The sequence below is a fragment of the Pseudoliparis swirei genome, chromosome 3 (genome assembly GCF_029220125.1).
Source record: "Pseudoliparis swirei isolate HS2019 ecotype Mariana Trench chromosome 3, NWPU_hadal_v1, whole genome shotgun sequence".
Taxonomy (NCBI): Eukaryota; Metazoa; Chordata; class Actinopteri; order Perciformes; family Liparidae; genus Pseudoliparis; species Pseudoliparis swirei.
This window is the reverse complement of record NC_079390.1, coordinates 3585853-3611483: the sequence shown is the minus strand read 5'-3', so window position 1 is coordinate 3611483 and position 25631 is coordinate 3585853. Positions and strand designations below refer to the sequence as shown.

At 41.8% G+C, this 25631-nt stretch overlaps 1 protein-coding gene across 2 annotated transcripts; it reads left to right on the top strand.

Moving 5' to 3' along the window:
• The first annotated feature begins 5451 nt into the window (after positions 1 to 5451).
• On the top strand, positions 5452 to 22905 carry LOC130209816 (nectin-1-like). 2 transcript variants are annotated; one of them, XM_056439692.1, is made up of 10 exons: positions 5455 to 5795; positions 16231 to 16343; positions 17126 to 17384; positions 18277 to 18394; positions 18527 to 18708; positions 19699 to 19816; positions 20659 to 20810; positions 20919 to 21051; positions 21135 to 21198; positions 21937 to 22905. In XM_056439692.1, exons 1-10 carry the CDS (start codon positions 5744 to 5746, stop codon positions 22246 to 22248), a joined length of 1503 nt encoding a protein of 500 aa, XP_056295667.1. In that variant the 5' UTR covers positions 5455 to 5743; the 3' UTR covers positions 22249 to 22905. The 2 variants fall into 2 exon arrangements, with proteins under 2 accessions (XP_056295657.1, XP_056295667.1); XM_056439682.1 differs by having other exon boundaries at positions 5452 to 5795; positions 18277 to 18708.
• Positions 22906 to 25631: the final 2726 nt, after the last annotated feature.

Sequence of the window (25631 nt, the reverse complement as noted above, 5' to 3'; positions counted from 1 at the left end):
CGTCTGGCTGCTCTGCAGTGCCTGACGGGGAACACGCAGGCCGGGCTGCAACACTCTGGCAGCGTCATCATTTTCACCGGCAGCATGTTGACCTCGTTTCCTTCTCCTCTCGGGTCCTCTCCTCACCTTTTGTCTCATTTCCGGAGCTCCACTCATGTCTTGATTTCCCCTAATGTGGTAGATGCCCTCACAGCTCCTCTATTAAAGCTACTCTAATGCATTATAAACTAGAACGGGCACTCGGTAGAGCGCATACCTTCGCAATTTAACAAGATTGGGCATTGAATTATGAACATTTTGGCATTAGTTGCATGCCAATTGGACAAAAATTGACAGTGCTATGGTAAAAAGAAGATTTTGACCTATCCATGACCTTGACCTTTGACCCGATTGATCCCAAAATCTAATCAAATAGTCCCCGGATAATAACCAATCATCCCACCAAATGTCATGCAATTCAAGAAGATGTTGACCTTTTCATGACCTTGACCTTTGACCCGATCGATCCCAAAATCTAATCAAATGGTCCCCGGATAATAACCAATCATCCCACCAAATTTCATGCGATTCGGTTTAATACTTTTTGAGTTATGCGAATAACACGCATACAAATAAATAAATAAACTAGAATGGGCACTCGGTAGAGCGCATACCTTCGCATATCACAAGATTGGGCATTGAATTATGAACATTTTGGCATTAGTTGCATGCCAATTGGACAACAATGTATCGTGCTATGGTAAAAAAAGAGTTTGACCTTTCCATGACCTTGACATTGACCTTTGACCCGATTGATCCCAAAATCTAATCAAATGGTCCCTGGATAATAACCAATCATCCCACCAAATTCCATGTGATTCAAGAAGATTTGACCTGTTCATGACCTTTGACCTTGACCTTTGACCCGATCGATCCCAAAATCTAATCAACTGGTCCCCGGATAATAAACAATCATCCCACCAAATTTCATGCGATTCGGTTCAATATTTTTGAGTTCTAAAAGAGATTTGACCTGTTCATGACCTTTGACCTTTGACCCGATCGATCCCAAAATCTAATCAACTGGTCCCCGGATAATAAACAATCATCCCACCAAATTTCATGCGATTCGGTTCAATACTTTTTGAGTTCTGCGAAATAAATAAATAAATAAATAAATACACGGCGATCAAAACATAACCTTCCGCATTTTCAATGCGAAGGTAATAAATAAATAAATAAATAAATAAATACACGGCGATCAAAACATAACCTTCCGCATTTTCAATGCGAAGGTAATAAATACACGGCGATCAAAACATAACCTTCCGCATTTTCAATGCGAAGGTAATGACTTCCACTGAGAGGTTATTGTAAGGCACCTTGTTTAGCGAGCACACAACTCCCTTCAACGTACATTCTCTTTTGAAGAGCATTTAAAGAGATATGTTATTGCATTAAATGTCATTTTTTAGCTGACGCTTTTATCCAAAGAGACTTTCAATCATGTTACATTCATACAATGTAGACACGGCTACAGGGAGCAATGTCTTGGTTTACTGTCTTGCTCAAGGACACATAGACTGGGGCTGGGATTGAACCGCCAACCCCCTGATTGAAAGATGGATCTGCTAACCAATGACACACAGTTGCCTTATTGTATTGACTTCCTGTTTGTTCAGTATAAACGTGCATCACAGGGTTCATTTTTGACCCCATAGATCAGGGGTGTCAAAATCATTTTCATGGCTGCCCTCAAAAGGTTGTCCCTGAAACGTATAAACTAATACCCAACATATTGTTAAATAACTCTATATTTGTTTATTTGAGTGTAGAAATATTGTACAAAAGAAATGTTCTCTAATTTTATCACATAAATCCATTTAATTTGAAACCTTCAAAATAAAAGCACAGGATATTTTTCTTACATTTCTTGGAAAAAAGGTGATTATAAGTCTTTCAAGTTGTCAGGGGCCACATGAAATAATGTGGCGGGCCGGATTTGGCCCGCGGGCCTTGTGTTTCACACCTGTGCCATAGATTTTTCTAGCTCTGTCATTCTAAAATGACTCAGTAAAATGGCTCAGTGTTTCCCCCTAGAGGCCAATAATGAGAATTTCACAAAGTAAGTCCAGCATGTTTGTGGAGGAATATGAGCAAAATCATTCAATAAATACAGTTAAATGCTACAAAAGCACAGATGAGAAATATGTGTGGGAAAAAAAAGTCTTACAATGTCAGAGTGGAACATTTTGTAGGGATATTTTTCACATGTTTCACTCCCTCATATTACATTTCATATATGATATTGTAACGAGAAAAGACTTAATCCTTTGTGAATTTTGCAACAAAATTCCAGCAACTTTTGTGGCAAAATGACGAGAAGAGAGACGTTGATGTGGCGAAGCAACCGAGCGGGAAGCGTTTTAATGAGCACAACATTCATCAAGTTCAACAAATCCAACGTTTTAGAATACTTAGCATATATTTGGAGTGTAAATTCCCAAACATGTTATGTTCTTCTCTGGGGTGTCCTGCTTGTCATTTGTGGGAAGTTTATGACGCAGTTATTCTTCCTTCTATATTATTTCCCCAAGTCCCCATTTCTAGAAAACATCTGTTACACAACCAGATGTTTTCATCACAAGTTACATCATTGTGTTTCTGCTGGCTATAACTATAAGGAGTTCAAATTAAGTTATATGTTTTTCTCTCTTTAAAAAAAATTAAAACCTCAATATCCTTTTGCAATGTTCAAATTCAAGGGCAATTATTTATAAAAAATTGACGCTTGAGAGTGTCCTAAATGTACCGTTCAAAAGTTTGGGGTCATCCAGACAATTTTGTGTCTTCCATGAAAACTCACTTTTATTTATCAAATGAATTGAAAATTGAATATAAAATATAGTCAAGACATTGACAAGGTTAGAAATAATGATTAATATTTGAAGTATTAATTTTGTTCTTCAAACTTCAAGCTCAAAGGAAGACCAGTTGTATAGCTTATATCACCAGCATAACTGTTTTCAGCTGTGCTAACATAATTACACAAGGGTTTTCTAATCAGATATTAGTCTTCTAAGGCGATTAGCAAACACAATGTACCATTAGAACACTGGAGTGATAGTTGATGGAAATGGGCCTCTATACACCTATGGAGATATTTCATTAGAAACCAGACGTTTCCACCTAGAATAGTCATTTACCACATTAACAATGTATAGTGTGTATTTTTGATAAATGTTATCTTTATTGAAAAAACAGTGCTTTTCTTTGAAAAATAAAGACATTTCTAAGTGACCCCAAACTTTTGAACGGTAGTGTACGTCATATTCAACAGGTATCCCAGAGGAAATGACATCATCGTGCATATGTGAATTCTATTTTTTAAAGGATCATTTTCTCTTATAAATAATCGTATCGCAATGGCAAAATCTGTCAAAATAATAGCAATTGTTCAGCCGTCGTCACGGAGCACTGCACCGTCCCCAAAAGACAAACATCTAGACAGGTTATTTGTTAGTAGGCTAATGGTTGAAAAGTATTAATTTTGGCTGAGATAAATGTAAAGAACGACAACAATAAGCAGTTATACAGCCCAGTAGGCGTGTTTTATTCAACATTGTCCAAAAGCTTTACAACGTTAATCCATCCCTCGACAAAACAAAATACAGCTCGATTATTTATAGTTTCTTATACATATAAAAACATATTGTGTGGCTTCCTATAGAACCCATCTTTACCTTCGCATTGAAAATGAGGAAGGTTATGTTTTGATCGCCGTGTATTTATTTATTTATTTATTTGTATGCGTGTTACTCGCGTAACAAAAAAGTTTTAAACCGAATCGCATGAAATTTGGTGGGATGATTGGTTATTATCCGGGGACCATTTGATTAGATTTTGGGATCGATCGGGTCAAAGGTCAAGTTCATGACAAGGTCAACATCTTCTTTTTACCATAGCACGGTCAATTTTTATCCAATTGGCATGCAACTAATGCCAAAATGTTCATAATTCAATGCCCAATCTTGTGATATGTGAAGGTATGCGCTCTACCGAGTGCCCGTTCTAGTTCATATTAGTTATGATCATATACATGCCACAATTTTGCATTCACAACACGTTTGTGTGTAAATGAATGCCTCCTTGAACACGTTTCTCTACATCTTATCATCTCAATGTCATATTTGTCATCTTCAGGCCCATTCAGACGGAGCCTCAGACTCCCCCCCCCACACCCCGGTGCGTTCTGCAAATTCACAGTTTCTCTTTTACCATTTCTCGCCTGCCTCTTCAAATCCCACAAGCCCCCTGGACATGCAGGCTACGGAGCATTTTGCAATCACATTTCCTTGTAGTTTTCAGTGCATATTAATGTCAAACTCTTACAGTATAAACTGTAACATTACACAGGATCATATTTTTTAATAGAAGTGTTTTTTACTATAAGCATTGGCATAGTTAAGGGATAATGTCAGTACATTTGAGTAGAATAACAGACTTCCCATGGTAGGTATTTTTTTAACTCATGACGTCCCCTGGTTATACTTGTGTTTTGTTTACTTCAGATTCCCCTCTGACTGGATATGCGGTGAAGTGTTTGCTGTCCTGGGGGAAGGAGACAAAATACATCAGAATTAGCTTTATTGGCCATGTATGTGTGCACAATGCACATACATGTAATTTGACTTGCACATATACGCTCTCGCTGTATTTACAAATAGTAGGATAAATATAAAAACATGTACTTTTAGCTACTTTTATTCTACAGCTTCTAGGATGTTTTAATTTGTGATGTAAAGCGTCTGTGAGTACTTTGAAAAGCGCGATAAAAATATAATGCATTATTATTATTATTATTATTATTATGAAAAAAACACATTAAAGACAACATATTAGCATCATTTATGGACAATATTGTTACAACAGTGACAATGAAATTGGGGGTGTATATGAGCCAAAGTAAAAAAGCAATCAGAAAGTTTTGATCACAAAAATAAAAAAAGCGTGCACACATAGTTTTTTTTGTGGGGGGGGGGGGAGTCTGAGGCTCCGTCTAAATGGGCCTGAAGATGACAAATATGATATTGAGATGATAAGATGTAGAGAAACGTGTTCAAGGAGGCATTCATTTACACACACACACACACACACACACACACACACACACACACACACACACACACACACACACACATGTTGTGAATACACAATTGTTGCATGAATATGATCATAACTAATATGAAAGATGGTTCCTGGGGGTGGGGGGGGGGGCGCTCGTTCCTCTACCTCCGCCCCTGTCTGGGGCCCCTAATTGCGTCTATTGACTCGAGTGTGCTCATTTTAAACGAGCCTCTTCCCCTCTGTGCGCACACCGGACAGCCGGCGGGCCGCTCAGCCCTCACACACACACTGACCGAGAAATAATCTGCCCACGCGTTAAACTGCTTTATCCCCGCCGAGCTTCAGCCAGACAGACGCTGCTGCCGCTGCTGCTGCTGCCGCTTCGGGAGGGAAGTCGGCCTCACAGAGAGAGGACAGAACAAGGGACGCCCTGGAGTTCACTCTGACAACTATATTCGAGGCGCGTGAGCTCGGCGCGTACATGGAGACCTGACTTGATTTGGACCCCCCCCCCCCCCCCCCCCCGGTCCGACGGAACCTGGAGCAGAACCTGCTGCCTCGCGCGTAGGACGCGTACAAAACAAAGTGTACGCTGGGAATTTAATCACAGCGAGAAGCTGGCAACGGGGGTCTGGGCATGGACGGCACTGGATTTTGGAGATTCCTGATAACCACTTGTGTTATTCCAGGTATGGTTGCTCCGCTTTTTTCCTCAACACCTGGTAAATAATGATGACGTGTGGAATCCAGGTGAAAAGACTTGATTGATTGTTCTGTATCAAATATAAACCAATCACAAAGGATCGCTATAAATCATTGCACAATAATGATAACAATCGTAATTGTTGTAGTTCTAATTGGTAGTTGATTTAACCTGCTTTGTTATGAGCATGTCAGTTTATATTGTTGTCTTTAGATTTAGGCTTTTATTTTGTCAAATGATTTGTATGATATGAATATTGAGAGTTTATAATGTTTTATGTCCATTTTACATTCGTGTTACACACATAAGTATTCATTGAAATACTTTTTCATTTAAGTAAAGTATAGGCTTAAATAAAAATGTTGCCACTTTCAGATTCGTCGCTCTTGATAAATGGTGTTTACGTTGTAATTGATGAATACATTAATTATTAACAAATCATTTTACTGTTGTTTAATAAATCTCTTATAGGGACAACTTTTGGGTTGTTGACCTTCAATTACCCAAGAGTTCTTATTTTATTCTTAACTGATCTGTGAAGCATGAATTCATGATATATAAATGATAACTAAAGCTATTACCTACAACGCATAAACCCAATATAAGGTGCCCGATGAATTTGTTGTGATTTTTAAAAAGTAAAATGTTCAACATTCTGTACAATAGGTTCATTAATTTTAATGTAAGCGTCTTGAAACCCCTTTTTGCTTAATTCATTGCCACTATTTAACTTTTCGGAGCATCAAACTTCAACCAAAATGAATAAATCTCTCATTTTATGACTTTTACTCCCAATCAGTGCAGAAGTCATAACAGGCTCCTGCATTTTTTCAGTGAGTCCAGACAGTTGTCAAAACCAAAGTCGCCTTCAGCAGGTGGCGTATTCACAGGATGCGGCCGCCCCTGCAGATGGCATCCCCTCATCTTACAGCGCTATGTGTGTGTGTGTGTGTGTGTGTGTGTGTGTGTGTGTGTGTGTGTGTATGTTTGAATGACTGTAACTCTTGCCTCATTGTAACAGGTGCAGCTGTGTAATCACCCTAAGATCGGGGGCAAACATGCAGCTATAGCATCAGACTTGGGGCTGTGTAATAAAAGGTGTGTGTGTGTGTGTGTGTGTGATGGGACACATATTACGTAATGCCAAAAGCGATTGTGGCAGCATACGGATGTGTTTATCTGCTGTGACATCTGCTGTGATTGTTTTTTTCACTCAATCCGTGGTAACCCCCCCCCCCTCCCCGCCCCGCCCCCGCCTGCGCTAAAGTTGAGCAGTAATTTGCTGGTGTGTGTATATTATACATGTGTGTGTGTGTGTGTGTGTATGTGGTATTTTCTGAGTGTGAGGCAGTGCCATGTGTGGGATTGTCATGTTGAAGGAGGGAGCGGTGGATTAGAGCGACGCAGGGAGCAGGAAGGCTGCTGACTGTTGCTGCAGTGTGTCTGTCTTCTCCTGGCAGTGTGTGTGTGTGTGTCTGTCTTCTCCTGGCAGTGTGTGTGATTCAAGATTCAAGATTCAAGATGTTTTATTTGTCACATACACACACAGGGTGTGCAGTGAAATGAAAGTGGCAATGCTCAGCAGGAATGTGCAAGGGCAACAAGTACACACTATTTACAAATAAAAAAAACAACACAATATTTACAGTAAGTGTGTGTGTGTGTGTGTGTGTGTGTGCCTAAGAGGGGCAGTTGTGTGGGTCTATGTGGGGGTCCTGGTGAGGTCGGAGTTCACAATCCTGATGGCCTGAGGAAAGAAACTCCGTCTCAGTCTCTCTGTTCTTGCAGCGTGACTACGGAGGCGCCTGCCTGACCGCAGCAGCTGAAACAGTCTGTTGTTGGGGTGGTGAGGATCCTTCATGATCCTGCCGGCTCTGGTTCTGCACCTCCTGGTGTACAAGTCCTGCAGGGTGGGAGTGTAGTTCCAATAGTGCGCTCAGCCGACGCACTACTCTCTGCAGAGCCTTCCTGTCCTGAGCGGAGCAGTTGCCAAACCAGGCTGTGATGCTTCCTGTCAGGACGCTCTCTACAGCTCCAGAGTAGAAGGACTGAAGGATCCTCTGGGAAACTTTAAATTTCCTCAGCTGCCTGAGGTGGTAGAGGCGCTGCCTTGCCTTTCTCACCAGAGTGTCTGTGTTTGTTGACCATGTCAGATCCTCGGTGATGTGGACTCCCAGGTATTTATACCCGCTCACCCTCTCCACAGTAGTCCCGTTAATCCCCAGTGGTGAGTACGTCCTCTGTTGTTGTACCCTCCTAAAGTCCACAATCAGCTCCTTAGTTTTGGTGACATTCATGATGAGGCTGTTGTCCTGGCACCAGAGTGACAGATCAGCAACTTCCTCCAGGTAGGCCTTCTCGTCGTTGTCGGAGATCAGGCCCACCACCACTGTGTCATCCGCAAACTTGATGATGGTGTTGGAGCTGAACCTGGCCACACAGTCATGTGTGTACAGGGAGTACAGTAGGAGGCTGAGGACGCAACCCTGGGGGATCCTGTGTTCAGGGTGAGGGATTTGGAGTGTGTCTGCCCACCCTGACCACCTGTGGCCTGGCGGTCAGGAAGTCCAGGATCCAAGCACACAGGGGTGTTCAGTCCCAGCTCAATCAGCTTGCCGGCCAGTCTGGAGGGACTATGGTGTTGAAAGCTGAACTATAATCAATGAACAGCAGTCTGACATAGCCCCCTCTGGCTGTCCAGATGAGAGAGTGTGGTGTGCAGTACCTGGGAGACAGCATCATCCGTGGATCTGTTTGGGCGATAAGCAAACTGCAGCGGGTCCATGGAGGAAGGGAGGAAGGCGCAGATGTAGTCCTTTATCAGCCTCTCAAAGCATTTCATGACCACCGAGGTGAGGACCACGGTCGGTAGTCATTCATACATGCTGGAGAAGCATTCTTGGGCACAGGGACAATAGTGGATCTCTTGAAGCAGGCGGGGACCACGGACTCAGCCAGGGAGAGGTTGAATATTGTGGTGAACACTGGAGCTAGCTGGTTAGCACAGGTCTTCAGTACTCGCCCAGATATGCCATCTGGACCTGCAGCTTTCCTGGTGTTCACCCTCAACAGAGCCCTCCTCACACTGTGCTCGGTCACAGAGAGTGTGTGTTCATCCCCAGCGGTAGAACTCACCTCGGCTACGCTAACGGTGTTGTTGTTAGCCGGTGAGCTAGCGCTGTTGTTGCTAGCCTCAAACCGTGCATAAAATGAGTTCAGGTCGTCCGCTAGGGATGCGTCGGCACTCACCATTGCGCGGGCTCTGCTCTGGTAGTTTGTGATAGTCCGTAGCCCCTGCCATAGGCGCCTGGTGTCGCGCTGCTCCATCTGTGATTCCACTCTGTCTCGGTACCTCCTTTTGGCCTTCTTCACCGCCCTCCTCAGTCCATAGACCGCTGCCTTGTACTCGTCCATGTTGCCGGATACAAGACCGGAGTTATAGGCAGCAATGCAGGCGTTCACAGCTTCACGGATGGATCCATCAACCCACGGCTTTTGGTTAGGAAAGACCCTAACTTTTACCGTGGAGACGATGGTGTCCGTTAGCGTTGCTATGAGGCTCATTGCTACTTCCAAACTCGCTGGCGTCACTGGAACTGGATTGGATCATGTCCCAGTCGACGATACGAGCGTCCTGTAGCTCAGCCTCTGATTGGTCAGACCACCGCATTCGTTCCTCGTCACTACCGCTTCCCGCGATCCTTTGTTTATACTCCGGAAGCAGAAAAATGGCGGCATGGTCTGATTTCCCTAACGGAGGAGAGAGACAGCCTTGTAGCCTCTCTTGAATGGCGTATAGCAGTGGTCCAACGTTCTTTCCTCTGGTAGCACACGTAATGTGCTGGTGAAAGTTCGGCATGACTTTTTAGGTTTGCCTTGTTAAAGTCCCCAGCCACCACCACAGCCGCGTCGGGATACTTGTTCTGATGCCGACATAACACATCATGTAGGTCCGATAGTGCTACGTCGGTGTCCGCTTGTGGTGGTATGTAGCGGCTGTGGTGATGACCGAGCTGAACTCCCGGGAAGGTAGAATGGACGGCATGAGATCGTCAGATGTTCCAGGTTCGCGAGCAGGAGCGAAAGAGTCTTAATGTTCTTGGGGTCACACCACATGTTGTTTGTCATGAAGCAAACGCCTCCACCCTTAGATTTACCAGACTCTTCCGTTCTGTCTGCACGGAAAACAGAGAAGGACTCGGTTGGGCATATGACTCGATCCGGCACCAGCGGGTCAGCCAAGTTTCCGTCAGACAAAGATGTTACAATCCGCATGTCCGTTGGAATCTGATCCTTGCCTAAAATCATCCATCTTATTTTCCAGAGACTGGACGTTAGCAAGAAGGATGCTGGGCAAAGGTGGACGGTGGGCTTGAACTCTCAGTCTGTTCCGAATTCCGCTCCGTTTCCCTCGATGTTTTCGTCGTCTCCCCGTAGTAGCGGCTCCACTGTTGTTGTTGTGGTTCGCTCGTACGATCTCTGCCGGCCACGCTGGATCGATGGAAAAAGTGGACAAAAACCCTTGTTTTGCGCAAAAGTTTATGTCCAAAAGTGTGCTGCGGTCGTATGTTGTTAGTGCCGATGTGTTTGTGGCAAAGAAAACATTTAAAATAAACACAAAAACTAAAAGAGCGCACAATCTCCGCGGAGCTGCCGTGTGTGTGTGTGTGTCTGTCTTCTCCTGGCAGTGTGTGTGTGTGTGTGTGTGTGTGTGTGTGTCTTCTCTTGGCAGTGGGCGCCTCAGCAGTGTGTGTGTGTGTGTCTTCTCCTCAGCAGTGTGTGTGTGTGTGTCTTCTCCTCAGCAGTGTGTGTGTGTGTGTGTGTCTTCTCCTCAGCAGTGTGTGTGTGTGTGTGTGTCTCCTCAGCAGTGTGTGTGTGTGTCTTCTCCTCAGCAGTGTGTGTGTGTGTGTGTCTCCTCAGCAGTGTGTGTGTGTGTGTGTCTCCTCAGCAGTGTGTGTGTGTGTGTCTCCTCAGCAGTGTGTGTGTGTGTGTGTCTCCTCAGCAGTGTGTGTGTGTGTGTGTCTTCTCCTCAGCAGTGTGTGTGTGTGTGTCTGTCTCCTCAGCAGTGCTGTCACAGTCAATCACTGAGATGTTGACACATTATAAGTTTGCAGTCCTCCCACTGCAGAAAGACTGTAATGGGAATTCTATATATTCTTAGTTATATTATTTTTGACACGACGTGAAGGGGGCGATGTAAATCATCTTCTCTCCCGTCCCCCGTACCCTTTGTCAAAGAAACAATCACTTGTTGTGGAGGCTGATTGACAACGAGGGACAGGAGGAAGACTGTGGTATGTGTTATTTAAATGTCGACTCATCAAGGGACCTGAAGACAAACGTCTCCTCCTGGATCCTCCTTCTAGTTTCCCTTAAATACACGTGTTGTGTCATTGACGGATATGGTTCTTCCATATTCGTCGTTTCAGTTTTAAAAGACTCAACATTGGGTGGGGACGAATTTTGCGGTCACATGACACAGAAAAAAAAGGCAGAGCGAGACCGACAGACCGGCACCCTCGTGAGGTTTTTTGGGTTTAATCCACGGTCCGCAGCTGGAGCACACACTGCTCCACAGAAATAATCCGGCACACGCACATCGCCCCGTGTGTCCTCTTCCCATTTAGCTTGTCTCTTCTTTGTGCACCCCTACTCCCCATATTCAGTCCGCGTATCTGTGCGTGTGCAGACGGATCCCGATCAAACACAAAGAGAGATTATAATCGATTTCGTGGGAAAATGTGGAGAAGAACATAAAAAATGGAGTATGTGGTTGGTGGGATGAAAGCAGAATAACAGGAAGTGGCATCCAGTCGTATCGCAAACCCTCTGAAGCTCCCAGGCTGGACGTAGCGCTGCAACGTTGAGGCCCGAGCATCGTGTCAGTCGGTCGTCAGTTTCCTCACAAGTCACGACGTCAAAGACGTGAACGCAGCGCGTAATCCCCGATCAATCACAGATTTGAAATCCCAAAGATGGAACATTTAATCTGTTCTCTCCTCTTTTTCCCGTCGCTGTGGTGCCACGAGTTTAGTTTTCCTTCTTCTCGTATCTGTGGCCGATCGCTCAAGTTAAATGTCGTTTGATGAGCCTGGAAAACATTGCAGCTGGAATTATCTTTTTTTATTCGCACCGCAGCAGATGCAGATGTGCCCAAATGCACATTTTAGAGACCTCGCCTAAATTCGCTTCACTAAAAACTCTATTAACTATTGTTCTGCTTGACTTTTTCGAAGTCATACTTTGCAGAAAGACTGTTCACAAGTTGTGTTATTGTATGGATGATGTTCGACTCTCGCTGTGCATCCATCCAAAAGATATTCATCCTGAGTGCTTTTTGTTCTAGGCGAACCTGAAACCTCTATTTTCATAGTTTCATCTTCATTTACTCTTAACCAGTAACATACATACGAATATTTACACATCTGAACAAAAGCTCACATGTGTTGCCTTTATTATAACAGCAACATTTTTCACATAGCTTTTGTGGTTGCAGAGCTATAAACACTCTTTTAGTTTAGTTTGGGTTTGTTATTTCGAGCAGGAACCTAAAAAATCGTGTGGGTATCAAAAGGTTAAGTTTCCACATTTAGTTTAAGAAAACATAAAAATAAGTCTTTAAATTCTGACAGTTTTGGATCTTGACGTGTTAGTTTTATCGGGTGTCTATGGATGATAATGTTTCTCTAAATCTGGACCATTTTTATTGAGATATCTCAACTTTATGATGGATTGCTGACTGACTGACACATTTTAGTTGATTCAGCTCTAACTCACAGAGCTGGTGTCGTTTAGCTTGTTTCGAGGGTGAAATCTTTTTCTATAAACCAGTCGCCACATCACTCTTGACAAACAGATTTTCCTAATTCATTAAGGCCTTCCTGTTTAAATAATGGTCCAATAAAACAATTATCAGACATACATTTTCATACACACTGTTTCTCTGTTTAACTCTCACACAGACAAGAAAAGAGTATGAATGGCTGGTCGTATAATGATGGAGAAAGATGGAGGATATCCACTCAGGAACAAAAGAAGCCCAGCAGCACATGGTGATGCTCCTGCTGTTTTTGCACGGCGCACATTCAAAGTGTGAAACAATATTGCTATTGTTTTTGCTGCGTTCCCATGGCCGTCCCTTGCGGGCGTGCTGCTGTTTATAGTGCATTGTCACCAGAGGGCTGAGGTCACTTCCCATCCTCTGAACAATAGAAGAATGCCAACGGACGCAGCGGAAAAGAGGAAGCCGGGAGAGATGTGGGACCGGCGAGATATGAGCTGGTGTTCGTCTTCGTGTCCGAGAGGTTCTGTTCTCACCTAAAGCCCCTGACTTAATCAGCTCAGCTACCGGGCCGCAGTAGGGGGGCTTCTCAGTGGGAGACGAGTGTGTGTGTGTGTGTGTGTTAAGTATACGGTTAAGACGAGTGAAAGGAATCTATACAACTTGATATGAAGCAGGACTGACGTGTGGTTGATACTGAGCACCAGCGTCGGAAATACACGAGGGCAAAGGTCAAAACTGCCCCCAAGAAATATAATTTTGCCCGTGATATCACGAGGAGAGGGGCAGAAAATGACCCCATAATTTCGATAGTTTAATAGCTTTTTTTTGTTTTTATTCTTTGTTTCATCTGACCTTCTGTATTGCCTGTACTAGGTAGATACACAAAAAATATTATTAAAAAAAGAAATAAGTTTTAATTGATATAGTTGTTTCAAAAAAAGTTAATAATAATAAATACAATACAATTGAATATGATTGTCTGATTTATGTTTTCTTAAAAAAATGTAAGAAAAAACTTTTAATCTGTAGACTACTGCCTAATAGTCTTATTATTGCCATTTTTATGACAATTACTCATATAGTGTGAGCCTAAATAAGTATATTTATTATTTTTGAACAAAGTTTAAATGTTATCTCACAAGTTTCAACAAGTGACCCCAATTTCTTTTTAAATGCCCCTGGAATTCAGTCAAAAATTGGCCCCTAAAAATAAATACATTTCCTGAGCATGCTTTTATGTTTCTGGCATTTGGTTAATTTAAATATTCTATGGCCTGCTTTTTTTAAATCTTCCCTATTTATTTATTTACTGCACCATCTTTTACAGTGTATCCTTGCTCTTTTAACTGTTGACATGTTTTAGCCTGTTATTGACAACTTGTTTTAATTTACTAATGAACTGCACTTTGTGCAAAATAAATAGACTTTACAAACTTACTTTTCAAGACAATCTCACACTAATATGCAGAGAGCTTCATTTCTGTCTCTGTGCTCAGCGAACAGACGCCGGCTGGAACTTCAAATGTATACATCGTACATATGATTTATTCTTTTGAGTAATTGGGACCAGTCGAGTTTGAGTAATCCTGCATATATTAACGACATCTAGGCCAATTAGGCATTTTTTAGTATTTTTTTTATATGTACTGTCCACACATTAGGCTTTGTCAGTCCAGCATCTGTCGGTCAGTTCTCACGGATAGTGACGACAGTGATGGGGAAGCAGGCTGTGTTGTTGTTGTCGGGTCTTTTTACAAGTTAAACAAGATATCATTGTATCATCTGACTGCTCCACATCTAGCGTCGCACTTCTGTTGGACTCACGATAGGCAGTTTTAAAAAGAACAGGAAGAAAAGGAGGAACACAGATACAGCAGAAGCAGAGATATTATGTTTTATTTTGATTTCACACATTCCTCTTACTTTTAAAAACCTGCCCGGCAACAAACCCATCCCTGAAAAGTAAACATGTTGTCGTTTTGGGGCATTTTCTGAGAACTGTACTGCGCTAGTAAAAGACATGTTGCATGTAGCTTTGAGTCTTCTTCAAATATTCCTGCAACACCCTGAAACTAAACAAGATAAACAATAAACAGATGAAATATGTCCAGATTATGCTTAACCAAGAGAAAACACGAGAGTTCTAGATTTAAAATGTCATAAGAAAAAGAGCACTGACCGCACTTCTGCTGGATTTCAGAGCAAATGAAGTTCAACAAACTTTATTAACACAAACACACATTCAGTCTGCGGAACAATTCACATTTTATATGGATGTCGAATTAATATATAGTTTTTGATAATAAGGCTCCACCCAGTTCTCTCTCTGTTTTAGGTAAAAGCAAAACGTTAACATTATTACTGCATCAGAGATGAGCGGCTTTAGTCGCGATGCTGTCAGCCCCGAAGGCGTTTGAACCATTAGAGACGAGAACACCGATGGGCCGATCAATACCTTGACCGTTAATAACACGGACATATTGGATTACATAATGAACCATGAACTGTAGTGCCGTATTGTATCCGCTTCTTTTAAAAATACAATATTTCAAACGTGGAAATCCCCCGGCTATATGTGGGACTCTCATTCAGCTTTGTGTTCATGGAGTAACTTTTCCAGTCCAGTTAAAAGTGAGCAGCTGATGGCACACTTCACAGTAATATCAGAAATAATAATGACATTTATTGTGTCATAGTTTATAGAGGCCTACATGTTACTTTTATTTGCAACCCATTGTCTTTTATTCCCTGTTGCGCAACTTTGGGGGCGACATTGTTTTCCCAAAATGAGATGCAAAATATATCTTGGGAGTCTAAATAAATAAATCCAGCAACTCTTTTTATCGAGTGCGTTGTTTTCGGATGTCTTTCTAATAATCTTATAGTAAACTATTTTACATACAAATGTGACTTTCTTGACCTGCAAAGTGATCGTATGCATTGACAAGCATCACGCATAATTCATAGAGCAATTCAAATGGTTAAAATGATCTCTTGCCGTTGATTATCGTATTCATTTTTTCTGAAATAATGTCCATCAAAAAGGGGCGGGACTTCACATCTAAAAGTTTTATCTCGGTATCATGAGTCTGTATTTACGTTTAGATGAAAGTTGTATTTAAAAAGTGAGATTTTAAATACATACGATAAGAATAATTAATATCTGAGAGAACTTTCATGCAAAGTTACACTTCCTATGAGAAATAAAATGGCAACGGTTGTCGTGTCTGGACGCATTTCCATCTCTTTATCTTTTATTATATATATTTCATATACTATTTGGCTGGTGAGAGCAATGAGGAAGAGGGGATTTTAAATGGGTTAACTATAAAGTAAAATGATTACATAATTAACTAGAATGGGCACTCGGTAGAGCGCATACCTTCGCATATCACAAGATTGGGCATTGAATTATGAACGTTTTGGCATTAGTTGCATGCCAATTGGATAAAAATTGACCGTGCTATGGTAAAAAGAAGATGTTGACCTTTCCATGACCTTGACTTTGACCTTTGACCCGATTGATCCCAAAATCTAATCAGATGAACTCTTTCAATCTGTTTTTTTTATGTGTGTGAGATGTGCGTATATATTTTTCAAAGAAGGTATTTATTTACCTCTTGTGTTCCTCCTGCAGGAATACATGGCCAGACTGTTGAAATGGATGATGGGAAGTGGGGCTACGCCGGCTCCAAGGTGGATCTCCGCTGTCGGTTCGTCAACAGCCTCCCGCCCGTCAAAATCTCTCAGGTATTCAAGCGTAAACAATGTAAAGCCTGTTTCAGTGCACATGAAACAGGCATTCATATTTTACCCTCGGGGTCAATTTGACCCCAGCAATTAAAACCTCCAGAAAATTATTAGAATTAATATTGTTTCCCAAGTTTAAGTGTGAGGTACTTTATGTTTGTTTGTTGACGACCTAAATAGCCCTTTAAATATATAAAAAAGTTGATATTTCTTATATGTTTGACACAGTGAAAAACAGCCTGGGGTCAAATTGACCCCAAAGAACACCGACATTAAACATTGAATGGGATCAAATTGACCCTGAAGGTAACAGGAGGGTTAAGCTTTAAAGAGAAATCTTTCGGGATCGTTCCAGTAGTCTTGCCTGGTTTACTGAAGACACACTTCCCTCATCCCTTCTTCCATTTCATCCGCTCTTCTTTTTTTTCTTTTAATTTTTTTAAATTATAAGACAAAAGACAATACATAGACATAACACCTAGAGGACGACGAAACAGTGGACACAACATCATAAAGTCAGAGTATTGATAAAAATAAAAATAAAATAAATATGTATGTGTACACGTGTGCCTATGCGTGTGTGTGTGCGTGTGTGTGAGCTTTTTAATTATTTTATAAAAATTTTTATTTAAAGAAACAAAATACATTGATGATGGCAGATGTATATGTGTGAGCGTATGCATGCACGTGGAATTGAGTTGGTTTCCAGGCAAGGGAAAATAAAAAATCTAAAATAAATGAAGATGAATTAAGGAATCATCATCCGCTCTTCTCAACTCAAGGTGACGTGGCAGAAGCTGGTGAACGGCACCAAGCAGAACGTGGCCATCGCCAACCCCTCGCTGGGCGTGTCCGTGGCGCCGCCGTACAGGGACCGCGTGGCCTTCAAGAACGGAGCGGTGAGGCGACGGACCCCGACGCTGGAAGACACCACCATCACCTTCTCCTCGCTCCGCCTCTCCGACGAGTCCAGCTACATCTGCGAATACACCACCTTCCCCGCGGGTAACCGGGAAAACACCGTCAACCTCACCGTCTACGGTGAGACGTGGTTTGTGACGGTGTGATCCGGAAGTGAAACTCAGGGCGAGGGATGGGAGGGCGTCAAACGGGACTTTACGGATGTAATGTTTTACTTATATTTATATTTAGTATTATCGCACTGTGTTTATTGTTTATTGTTGTTAATGTCATTGTCTATTGTTGCACCACCCGCCATGACACATTCCTTGTCTATGTAAATCTACATGACAATAACAAGTTTCTGATTCTGATTAATTGGTGAGTTTTAGAGGTGCTTGGAGGCAGATTTATCTGAGTTTTTTTCCCCCTCAAAAAATAACTAAATATCTCAATTCCATTACAAGATTAATGTTTTTTTTAAATTCTTATTATTAAACCTTTTTTTTAACCAGATAAAACCCCATTGAGATTAAAAATCTCTTTTTCGAGGGTGACCTGGACAAGACAGGCAGCGACATAAGAAACACAGAATAAGAGAAGTTAAAAGAAACTAAAAGTTAAGAGACAAGTATTATATTTAGTATAAGTATAATATTATATATAACTTTTCTGATTTATTTGATTATAATAATTTAGGATAGGAATATATAAGCATTTTTTGCTTCTACCTATACCTTTTCAGTCTTTCTTTTGTTTATCATATAGAATAATATTGTATTGTATTGCAATGATTGAATAAAATAAACATCAACAACAACAACAACAACAACAAGAGACGAGTGACATCACACAGTTAATTTAAGGAACATGGACATCTTTGGGAACCTGCCTCCATTTCTTTCATTGTATATTTAGAAGCAGCGAGTGTTCTCAGTTCTTTGAGTTTCTAAATATTCTGCTCATGCTCCAGGATGAGCTTCCGGCACAGTTAACGGTCATGTTTTTTACTTTTTTATTGTCATTCCCTCAGTTCGGCCAACCACTCGGATGAGTCTATCCACACCGACGCTGGTGGCGCGGTCCTCCAATCTCAAAATCCCGGTGGCCACCTGCATCTCCGCCAACGGAAAGCCGGCCGGCTCCATCAAGTGTGTGTTTCGTGGAAGAAAAAAAGAAGTGTTTCCTCTCTTGAATTCACCCTTTTCCTTTAAAAATGTTTCTTTTCCGACCGCATTACGACGAGCCGATCCAAAGCATCCGCGTATCTCTGTGTCCCTCAGGTGGGAGACGAGGACGCCGGGAGAAGCGACCACCCGAGAGTACAGGAACTCCGACGGGACGTTCACCGTTCAGAGTGAATACGTCTTGGTGCCCAGCAGAGAAACACACAAGGAGACGCTCACCTGCGTCACCACCTACAACCAGGAGGTCTTCACCGACAGCGTCACCCTCGACGTTCAGTGTACGTCTTTGTTCACACAAAAACAATCGGCTTTCTTTTCTTTGATTTGTCCTTGAGATCTGTCCATTCGGGGCGAGGGGTCCTCCTCTGTTGCTCTCCTGAAGGGTTCTTACCTTTTTCCCCCTGTAAAAGGTTTTTACCTTCGCATTGAAAATGCGGAAGGTAATGTTCTGATCGCTGTGTATTTATTTGTATGCGTGCGTGCGTGTTATTCGCATAAGTCAAAAAGTATTAAACCGAATCGCATGAAATTTGGTGGGATGATTGGTTATTATCCGGGGACCATTTGATTAGATTTTGGGATCGATCGGGTCAAAGGTCAAGGTCATGAAAAGGTAAACATCTTCTTTTTACCATAGCGCGGTCAATTTCTATCCAATTGGCATGCAACTAATGCCAACATGTTCATAATTCAATGCCCAATCTTGTGATATGCGAAGGTATGCGCTCTACCGAGTGCCCGTTCTAGTTTTTCTGTATTTTTGGGAGTTTTTCCTGATCCGATGTGAGGTCAAAGGTCAGGGATGTCTATGTGTACAGGTTGTAAAGCCCTCTGAGGCAAATGTGTAATTTGAATTGAATAGATCCTAAGAAAAAGTCATGCCCTGTTTCCAAACTGCGGAATTGTTTATACCTGTGTTCTTATGGCGATGAATCCTATTGAAATGTCAGTTGAATCTCACGAATCAGGAAATGATTAATAATCATTCAGGGAGGAAACTGAAACGCCCGAAGAAAGGTCTTAAAGGAGGAGGAACACAAGTTAACACCAGAACAACCTCGAACAATCCTATGCTTGATGAATTATGCTTTCCAATGATAGGAAGAGCTGAAGAGCTGACATTTAATAATCTGCATGAGTCGATGTTTAAAAGAGATTTTTCATTACAAAACGGTTGGTGAATAAGGCCCATACGCCTAGAACTTAGTGGGTTAATATCAACACTACCACAAGCTCATGTTTATGTTATTTGTATTTGTTGGGACCAGATGAGCCAGATGTTTCTGTGGATGGGTTTGATGGAAACTGGTACCTGAACCGAGAGAACGTCCAGCTGAGCTGCCGAGCTGACGCCAACCCGGCGGTCTCTCTGTTTCAGTGGAGACGGTGAGTACGACTCCGTTTGTGTTTCACTCAAATTTGACTTCAAACATGAAGAAAATACAACAAAATCAGGTTTTTCTTTATGAATTACATTTGGAGTTTTCCTTCTTATTTCTTTTCATTTTTACTGTGTTTATTGTCATTTTACAGAACTTCGAAATCCCTACACACATACATCCGCACATCAATGTACACACATTAAAACGAGGAGTAACAACAACACTAATGTAAAACATCAATTTAAATAAATAGGTAAATAAATACACACAAATAGACAACTTCTCACTTTGATATACCTCTTTTACTGTCTAGATATTGCTTAACTACCATGAATATACTTTTTTTTAAATCTATCATTGAATTTTTTGCAGTAAAGCCCTCGACATCTGTACTTGGTTGGCTTCCTGCAGATACAATGGGCTTATTGTTCTGTCATTCACAGGTTACAGTATACAGCCTATACACACCTGCCAATGTATATATGTATAAATATATACATAAAAATACAAATATATATAGATATAGATATATTTATATTGATATATATAGATATATATCAATATAAATATATATATGTATATATCAATATAAATATATATATATATATATAATAAATATATATATATTGTAACAAAAACAAATGTAAAGGTTGTATTTTGTAGCTTGTTCACATAAACTGTCAGATTATTTTGTTCTTGTCTGTACTCTTTTGTTGACTCTATCTTTTAGGAAATTGGATACATCCCACAAGGAGTTCAAAAAAGTTATTCACATGGACAAAATGTTTCACAACTTGTATGAACTTCTTAATTTTTGAACTTTTTTATTTTCTGTATGTTCTGCAGGGTTAACGGCTCCATACCAAACAACGCTGACATCCGCGACAACGTCCTGACCCTTAAAGGGCCGGTAACGTACGACATGCAGGGCATCTATGTGTGTGATGCCACCAACAGCATCGGGACGCGATCGGGCTCTGTGGAGATCAGCATTATCGGTATGTTCACCGGGAGTCTGGGGGTCATTTGATTTGACGCTCACCGGGCCCCTAAAGCTGCTGTGAACCAGGAATGTTGGTTTTACTCTGCGTGTGTTTTCTCTGTAGAAAAGCCTCTACCGCAGATCGCACCTGGTGATGTCATCAGTGTGATTGCCTTATTACTGGCTGCTGGAGTTCTCATGGGCATCACTGTCACCGTCCTGGTGCTCAAAATAAGAAGCCGAAAAGGCAGCGCCTCGTACGTAACTCCGTCTCCATCGTCCCAACACGCGTTGCATCTCTTATCTTCCTCATCCTCTCACTTTTATTCTCTTTGATCAGAAATGACTCTCCGTCCATAAGGCCGTGCCAGCCGATCAGGAAAAGACCAGCGGATGATATCCAGGTAATCTATTGTTGTGTTTGTCCTTCATGTATCACATTTTAAAAATAGGTCCACACTAAATTTCAACGTAATGTATAATAATAGAGAACATAATTAATGCTATTATTGGTATCTACCTACCTACCTACCTACCTACCTATCTATCTATCTATCTATCTATATATCTATATATCCATTTATCCATCAATCTCTCACTTTCTATCTTTCTATCTATCTATCTATCTATCTCTATATCCATCCATCCATCCACCTCTCTCTTTCTATCTATTTATTTATCTATCTATCTACCTACCTACCTATCTATCTATCTCTATCTATCTCTCTATCTATCCTTCTATCTATATATCTATATATCCATTTATCCATCAATTCATCCATCTCTCTCTTTCTATCTATCTATCTATCTTTCTATCTATTTATCTATCTATCTATCTATCTATCTACCTCGATATCTATATATCCATCTATCCATCTCTCTCTTTCTAACTATCTATCTATCTCTATATACATCTATCTATCTACCTCTATATCTATATATCCATCTCTCTTTCTATCTATCTATATATACATCTCTCTCTCTCTCTCTCTATCTCTCTATCCATCTATATATCTGTTCTTTACGTGGGACTGGCTCTCTCCGATGCTACGTGCTGTTTCCTGTATAATAATAGTAAAGTGTGTGTGCTCTGCATGTGCATCTGTTTCTCCGTCTCTTTGACGCCTCTCGTGTCTCCGCAGCATTCGGGCCGGTTTTACGAAGAGCTTCCCAACCCGGCCGACTACGTGAGCTACCGGCTGGCCCGCAACACGGAGGACGACCCGGAGCCGTACTCCCCGCCCATCAACGCGCCTCAGCTGTCCTTCCTGCCCCAGCAGCCCTACCCCCCCCCACAGCCGACCACCGCGGCCGGCGGCGCCGACACGCCGAGTCACACCTCGTCTCCTCCGTCTCACACCGCCGCCATCTTTAAATACCCCTCCGTCCCAGTGTTGTGTTCCCCTCCCCCGGGAGTGGCGGCGTACACTTTTCCCAAAGAGCAGTACGTGTGACGCGACCCTCCCGACGCAAACTCAAACACCTCGTCGTCGATTTCAGATGAAACGACGGAAAAATAAAAACTCTTTTCCCGAAGAGGGGCTGGAGAAACGACGTTGAACCCCGGACGACGGGTCGACGCCGTCTGCATCGCTGCGGACGGCTCTGGAGGTCAAAGGTCAATTCAGCGTTGGACGAAGGCATTTAAAAAAAAGGGAACTTTGTGAACCTTGTTTCAGATGTTTAGGGCAGACGCAGGTCAAGTTCAATATGATTTGACTGTCATCGGAAAGAAAGGATCCTGCGTGACGTATAAAGTGAATGGATTATCTCTTTGATTGGTTTAGTTAATCCTCTATTGTGTCATTTTCTAAGAAAAGAAAAACGTAATAATTTCCTACTTTCTCTCTGACTCTTTATCCTGCGTCACACACGGAAAACAACCGTTTCACCTTTTGGTTTCACCTCTTGTTCGTACTTTTGCTGTGCTTGTATTTTTGTGTCGTTTATGTTTTTTTGTGTGAAAGAAATCCCCAAAAACATTTTTATTCACTGAAGACATTTTGTTGAAATTGATGTTTATATTTGTGGTATTTGTGGGTTTTAGTATTCATTGACACTGGTTGTTGGATGAAAATAAAAATGATTAAGTAAACTACAAAACAATACAACTCTTCTTCTCTTCTTTTAATCGAGCATTTGTTTTATTAGGGTCCAGATTACGTTCTCCCACCTGACCGCAGCTAGCTTCAGCTTTGTGAAGCATTTCGATGAAGCTAATATCGTATTCGAGAACCTTCAACTTCACCAGGTGGAAACACACAGGACTCCAGCTACATGCTCAGAGCTACCAACTCTCACGGTTTCGCCGTGTGACACACGCTTTTGCATGTTTTCACACGCTCTCACGCCACACAACCAATATCTCACGGCAAAAGAAATTCTGATTTTGGGCCGAGGCGCGTTGGTTTCTTTTCAAACTCCGCGACGATAGATGGCGCTAAGGAGCGCATCTATAAACCTATTCGCTGCATAGACATCCTATTTACCCCAAAGAGTCCCGGAGTTAGCAACAGAAGAAGATTTTCAAACAGACACAACGAACAGAGACTGGTGTGTTAATGCAGGGCTCTCAAGTGTCACGCATTGAGCGGGACAGTCACGCATTTCGGTCTTACGTCACGCACTCCCGCCACACATCGTATTTCTCACGCTGAAAAAACTCTCGGCTATTTAATGTTTTAATGTGCCGCAGCACGCCAACATGAGCCGCGCTGCCCTCACCGTGGAGGAATCAAGCGCTCCCCTGGAGTTCTGCTGCGAGGTGCCACTTATCAGCCAATCAAAAAAAAAGAAATGGGCTCCACAATAGCCAATCAGAAAAAAACGTATCTGGGTCAGATTTAATCCAGCAACCAATGAAAATAAAGCATCCTGGATAGATATGTCAGTCTTGCCTGTCTTCAAAACTTAAGAGCCCTGTTAATGACATGTGGTTCAATTAAGTTCTCACTCTCTTAAACTTTAAATCTTGAAATAATGTGTTGTGTTTGTGCGTGTGATTTTGTGTGGTGATGTAAACTCAGCTGTCATAACAAGCAGCAGGAGAGCACCTTGTTAACCTCTTGGTATCCTGCATGCTCAACACATCATCGCATTGTTTATTAAGGCTGCCCACATAGCATTTATCACTTTATTTTGCAGGCCTAGGAAAAGGACCCTTTCAAAAAATTTCCAAACAGCACTTTGAACAAGTAAGATGTATTATAAAGAATTTAACATAAAGACAGGACATTTGTGCAATAGAATTAGGCATGTTTTTGTAAATGAGAGGAGAGTTATTAAAAAACATTTTAATTCTTTAAGGTAGCAAGGATGCCTCGTAAAAGACCTTTGCCAGGCCAGAATGCAGGGTACAACATGAGGACAACATGGGGACAACATGGGGACAACATGGGGACAACATGGGGACAACATGGGTACAACGCCACATTAATTCAAATTTCCTGATATTTGAGCCACCAACGTGTGTGGCTGCGTGCGCGGCAACATTTTGGTCACCCCCTACAAAATCTCACTCCAAGGTTTTTTGAAAAGTTGGCAGCTCTGCATGCTAATGTTAGCCTACTGTGTAACTATAGCAGAATAGCATACAGATGGAAAGCTCATGAGGAGATAATCTGTCAGTGTTGTTTACAACTTCTGTCCGCTGGCCTTAAGTTGTCAAAGGAATCAGTTTCTGTGGCTCTAAAATAAAGTTAGCTGTCCTGAAGCATTGTCACATGCTACTAGCTTAAAGCAACCACTAGCATGTTGTTGTTGTTGTTGTTGTTGCGTGTTACAAACACTGGGATCATTAATAGTTTATGTTCGAGTCCCAGGCTGCAAAACAATTTCAATTAAATTAAATTCAGTTTATTTTGTATAGCCCATTATCACAAATTACAAACAAGAAGGGGCACTCGGTAGAGCGCATACCTTCACATATCACACGATTGGGCATTGAATGATGAACATTTTGGCATTAGTTGCATGCCAATTGGATAAAAATTGACCTTTTCATGACCTTGACCTTTGACCCGATCGATCCCAAAATCTAATCAAATGGTCCCCGGATAATAACCAATCATCCCACCAAATTTCATGCGATTCGGTTTAAATTTTTTTTTATTATGCGAGCAACACGCATACAAATAAATAAATACACAGCGATCAAAACATAACCTTCCGCATTTTCAATGCGAAGGTAATTCCCCTCGGAGGGCTTTACAATCTGTACACATACGACATCCCTGACCTTTGACCTCACCCTTGGCTCAGCGTGCTTCATATTCAAACCCTCGGGAGGTGGCGAGTCCTCATCTGCGAGACGTAACCAACCGATTCCAACAAAAACTACATTCAAGTGCATATCTGTTAACTTGGACCATTTTACTTCACATATTTACTGCATTTCAGTCTCGGCCAAGTGAAGGAAAGTGATCTCTGCCTTCATTCATTCATGACACACGTCTCACGTTACACACACGGCTCCGCTGCACAGCTCACGCTCCTCTTCTAGAAACGTCACTCTCATTAGGATCCTGTTAAAAACACACGATAAGAAATAATTGTTCATGCGTCTATGTGCACAATCAGCATTTTATTAACTTTCCGTCTTTAAACGTCGGTCTGCAGAGCGTCGAGGTCATCGTGAGGAAAAAGAGACCGTCGCTGAGAGATGCCAGATTTCTAAATCTATTTTAATCCTAATCCCATCAGTACCGTTTCCTCTGCTCTCTGTTTTTTTTTTACGTGACCTCGGAAATTAAAATCCCGAGCCTTTCACTTTACAACTCAACTTCTTCCTTTTTGTTTGTTTAACCTTTAATATCTTGATTTCCTTACAGAAACGACG

What these genes read in the sequence shown, in the direction of transcription:
- LOC130209816 (XM_056439682.1), top strand. Translation starts at nt 5,744, where the DNA reads ATGGACGGCACTGGATTTTGGAGATTCCTGATAACCACTTGTGTTATT. An exon ending in TCTCTGTTTCAGTGGAGACG is followed by an intron (nt 19,817 to 20,658) that starts GTGAGTACGACT and finishes TATGTTCTGCAG; the next exon opens with GGTTAACGGCTCCATACCAA. An exon ending in AGCCGAAAAGGCAGCGCCTC is followed by an intron (nt 21,052 to 21,134) that starts GTACGTAACTCC and finishes CTCTTTGATCAG; the next exon opens with AAATGACTCTCCGTCCATAA.